This window comes from Hipposideros armiger, unplaced genomic scaffold, assembly GCF_001890085.2.
Source record: "Hipposideros armiger isolate ML-2016 unplaced genomic scaffold, ASM189008v1 scaffold_482, whole genome shotgun sequence".
NCBI lineage: Eukaryota > Metazoa > Chordata > Mammalia > Chiroptera > Hipposideridae > Hipposideros > Hipposideros armiger.
Window position 1 is genome coordinate 191464 of NW_017731832.1, and position 4739 is coordinate 196202.

The 4739-nt window shown below is 56.7% G+C and overlaps 1 protein-coding gene across 1 annotated transcript; it reads right to left on the reverse strand.

Annotated features, from left to right (window-relative positions):
* Positions 1–211: 211 nt before the first annotated feature.
* Positions 212–4677, reverse strand: KRT15 (keratin 15). Its single transcript, XM_019666974.1, has 8 exons — positions 4098–4677; positions 3132–3214; positions 2845–3001; positions 2212–2373; positions 2002–2127; positions 1574–1794; positions 1104–1129; positions 212–605 (listed from the first exon to the last, which is right to left on the reverse strand). The coding sequence occupies exons 1-8, from the start codon at positions 4575–4577 to the stop codon at positions 502–504; spliced, it is 1359 nt and encodes a 452-aa protein (XP_019522519.1). The 5' UTR covers positions 4578–4677; the 3' UTR covers positions 212–501.
* Between the last annotated feature and the right edge of the window lie 62 nt (positions 4678–4739).

The following is a 4739-nucleotide window of genomic DNA, read 5'->3' on the forward strand; positions in this document are numbered from 1 at the left end:
CCCATCTCCTGCTTCCATGATCACCGAATGGAGTAAGCCATGACAGCAAGTCACCTGAGAAGCCTGGGTTTATCCCAGGCACCCTGGGAACCCCAAAGAATAAATGATGACCATGCAGGGAAGAAGCCAAAGTCAGGGGAGATGTCAGCATGTGGGCCCTGGGCCCCCTCAAAAAGCCCCAGCAAAAAAAACTGGACACACTACCAAGAGATATTTGCAAAAGGAAAAGCGATTCTTTATTGCATGGACAAACACAGTACAAATGAACTTGTTATACAGTACAGCTGCTTCTCACGCCTTCCTGCTCTGAAGGAGGCGGGGAGAGATGGAGGGCGGAGGGGAAGGAGAGCATGTAAAACTCCGAACTAAGAGACGAGGGACCCTCCTGAGCCAGAGCCTCAGAAGGCAGAAACGAATTTGCTTTTCCGGCCCTCTAGCTAATCTTCTGCTCAGCCTGGGGAGGGTGGGGGTGGCGAGGGACGTCTCTCCAGCACTGAGCACTTAGATTTCTCTCTTGTGGGAAGACACCACCTTTCCATCCACGGACTCCTCGACGTTGATATGGAGTTTGCCACTGCTGCCACCGCTGCCACTTCCCAGGGAGGCTGTAGGAAGAAGGAGCAAACTTTAGAGTGGGGGACCTTCCCCAGTTCCCAAGGGGCCAGGACCCTGGCTGAGCTCCAGGAGAGCTAGACAGCACCCTTGAGAATGGCTGTTGGCCAATCATGCCAGAGCTGCCAGCAGGGCTGGTGTTGAATTACTCATCATAGAGGTGGGCGGTGGCAGCAGCAGGTGTGTCCCACAGGGTTTTTAACTGCACGTGAGCAGGGAGTAATCGTGGGCATCTTAGTGTAAGTCCATGAAGGTAGGGACTGGCGGAACTATGCCCTGGACAGAGCCTGCTCAGCCTGGAAGGCTCTCAATAAATCTTCAACCCCAACTCTACTGGGACTGACAGAAGGTCCCACTGGGGAAGAGGTATCAACTGGAATGGGCGTGTCCTAACCCTACTGAGATGATTGGCCTCTTTCTCCTTCCTCCCCATTCCAAGGGGAATGATGGCTTCAACACCTCCCCACTCAAGAAGTGCTAAGCCTTCTTACCTTCTCTGGTGCCAATGCCAGCCATCCTGAAAGAGAGGGAAGCAGATGTAAGCAAAGGCAAAAGCTCAGGTCTCCCTAAGGGAGGCCCTGGTGGCCGGCTCAGCGGTCCTCCCTAGCCTCCACACCATCACCATCCCCACATCTGACTTCTTTAGAGGCGGAGAGCCTGTCCAGACCTGCCACCCCCAAGCAGATAAATTCTGATCTACAATAACACCCAATCTGTTTCATGCATGGAATGGAACCAGCATTAGCCCAACCGCTGTCATTTACAGAAGACACACAGGTCCAGAGAGGTGACGTTTCCTGCCCAAGGTAACAGCCTAAGACCTGAGTGCAGAATCCAGAGCCCTCCCTCCTCACCCAGTTCTCTTTCACTGCACCAGTGCTGACCCCCTAAGATGACTCTCCACCCCATCCACAGAGGAATGGGCCTCTCCCTCATTACTCCGTCTGCACCCTGCCCCTGCCTGGCATCCTGGCCCTCCAGCAGGTTGCGGTAGGTGGTGATCTCCTGCTCCAGCCGTGTCTTGATGTCCAGCAGGATCTTGTACTCCTGGTTCTGAGCCTCCATCTCACAGCGGAGCTCACTCAGCTGGGCCTCCAGGCTACTGATGAGCCCCTGGATCTGTGCCAGCTGTGTGGCGTAGCGGCACTCAGTCTCCGCCAGGGAGCTCTCCAGCCCGGCTTTCTGGTGGAGCAACAGATCAGTAGACACCACATCAGGCTAGAAGGAAGCCGCTGGGGGCGTGGGGAGAGGCATTGAATGGACACAGGGAATCACCTCTTCGGGGGCTGAGAACACCAAGGTTTAACCAGCCACAGAGAGTGGGAGAGGTTGGAGTGGGGTGGAGTGGGATGGGATGGGGTGGTGTGGAGTAGGGCGGGGTGGCCATACCATGCTGAGCTGGGACTGCAGCTCAATCTCCAACCCCTGCATGGTGCGTCTCAGGTCTGTGATCTCCGTCTTGCTGGTCTGGATCATCTCTGTGTTGGAGGCCACCTCCTTGTTCAGCTCCTCGGTCTATAGGTCACACACAAAAAAGTGAGCCCCGTGGGCCTCCTGGGAAACCTGGCGAGCTGGGGCAGGCTGGGAGGTCAGACCCACCTTGCTGAAGAACCAGGCCTCGGCGTCGCGGCGGTTCTTCTCCGCCATGGTCTCGTACTGCTCCCTCATCTCCGCCAGCACGCGGGTCAGGTCCACACCTGGGGCTGCGTCCATCTCCACATTGACCTGACCGGCCAGCTGACTACTAAACTCCCTCATCTCCTGCAGGGTGGGTGGGGCCCATTTAGAGACAGAGGGCAGAAGAGAGAACGGGGAATCTGGGGTCCCACGCGCCAATCCTGGCTCGGTCCCTCACTCACTAGATGACCTTGGCTCTGCCCCATACCCACCCGGCCTGTTTCCCACTGCTCAGGAAGAGGTTTGATCGCATGGGCCCCTCAGCTCTGAGGGTCTCTCTTCCTCTCTAGCTACCATGGGAGGGCCTCAAGACAGTAGAGCCCTTACATGAGCTCATGAAGCAAATCAGGACAGCAGTTCCCACTGGCCACCTGGCCTGGCTAAGGGTCAGAGAAGGGAACGGGTCTGGATGACCAGAGAACAGTGCCCCTTCCTCTCCATGGAGACCCCTGTTTTGGTGTGTTGGGGGAGAGGAGGTGCATTTCTGAACCTCTAAGCCCTTTAGCCAACTAGGAGGAGGCATTAGCAGCCCCACTCTGCTCCCACCACCCCCACCTCCTCGTGGTTCTTCTTCATGTAGGCCAGCTCCTCATTCAGGCTCTCGATCTGCATCTCCAGGTCAGTCTTGGCCAGCGTCAGCTCGTCCAGCACCCTGCGCAGGCCGTTGATGTCGGCCTCCACGCTCTGGCGCAGAGCCAGCTCATTCTCATACCTGGGAAGAGAGAGGGAACTCCAAGTAAGGAAGGGTAAGGTGTCTGGGCTGCTTGAGTTGAGGGAGGAAGAGAGGTTAAAAAAAAAAAAAAGGAGGGAATGCAGACAGGCAGAGGTAGGCAGGAGCGCACTTGAGCCTGAAGTCGTCCGCAGCCAGCCTGGCGTTGTCGATCTCCAGGATGACCCGGGAGTTGTCAATGGCGGCCGCCAGGATCTGCAAGAGATAGGGATTTGGTGCCAAGAGGATTCCCCCCTCTTCCCTGCTTCTCTCCCCACCCTGAGCCCCAGGCTGGCCCCCCACTAACAACCTCTCCTCTGCTACCACCAACAGAAGCCCGTAGGGCCCCCAGGCAGAGTCCAGCTTTATCTCGGGTGTCCACTACTTGGTCTGCCCTTGTCTCCAGGGCATGAAAGACCAAGAAGCCAGGATTGCCTGGCACCCACTGTGGGAATTAAATGCCCAGGAGTGGAGTGGGAGCTCTGACAACAACCCTCTTGGGGATACTCCACCAGCCTCCCCTTGGGCAGCTCGGAGTCGCTGGCCTCCTGCACACCTTGACACAGCCATAGATCTACAGAACATTTCAGCCAATGAGAACCTAGAGAACAGCTAAGGAAGGCATCTTATAGCTGAGGAAACCGGTCCAGGTGAGTGACAGAGTGAGTGGGTGGCAGAGCCCATAATGATTTTCAGGTCTCCTAAGAACTAACAGTGCTTTTGGCATCAAAGACATTCTCAGAAGGTGAGACAGAAGGCCCTGGCACTCAGGGTTCCTGAAGCTACACTCATTCTTGCAAAAAGAAGCAAAGGGACACTTATGCAGAGCCCAGCTGCTCTCTAATTGCACCCACTTCAGCCCCCACTGGTCCTGACCAGATTCCCAGGACCTGCCCTGCACTGCAAGGTTGAGCAGATGTGTGCCAACATCCACACCTGGAAAGTATTCCCCACATTCCAAGTTTGCCAAGGTTACACACCAAAAATCATTACCTGGGCAGGAAAGGATTTCCTCGAGGCAGCAGGAACACTGATTAGAGACATGAGCAGGGCGCCAGCCACCTACCTGCCCCCCTCCCTCTGACCCCCAAGGACTCACCTTGTCTCGCAGCTCCTCGATGGTCTTGAAGTAGTGGCTATAGTCGCGCTCCGGGCTGGCCGGGCTCTGCTTCTGGTACCAGTCACGGATCTTCACCTCTAGGTCGGTGTTGGCCTCTTCCAGGGCGCGCACCTTGTCCAGGTAAGAGGCCAGGCGGTCGTTGAGGTTCTGCATGGTGATCTTCTCATTGCCAGAGAGGAGACCGCCATCGCCACCACCCAAGTCACCAAAGCCACCTCCAAAGCCTCCACTGAAACCACTACCAGCCCCTCCACCGAAGCCACAGCTCATGCCACCCCCATAGCCCCCTCCTGACCCCGAGGAGACAAACCTGGAAGAAGAAGCTGAGATACTTCGGCCTCCACCTCCCCCATAGAAACTTCCCCCACCAAAGCCACCTCCCCCAGCCCGGAGGGAAGGCCCCCGGGTAGAGCTACCCCCAAAGGTGGAGGAAGAAGTCTGCAGAAACGTGGTGCTCATGGCCAGGCAGCAGCAAGTGAGCTCTCAGCAAGGACAAGAGACGCTGGCAAGAGGTGCAGGCTACCCTGAAGCCAGAGCGCTGCGCCTGTCACCCCCCCAGCCTGGGGCTTCTTATATACCCTTTGGAGGATGTTGTAGGTTCATGTCTCCTCCCCCAAAGGA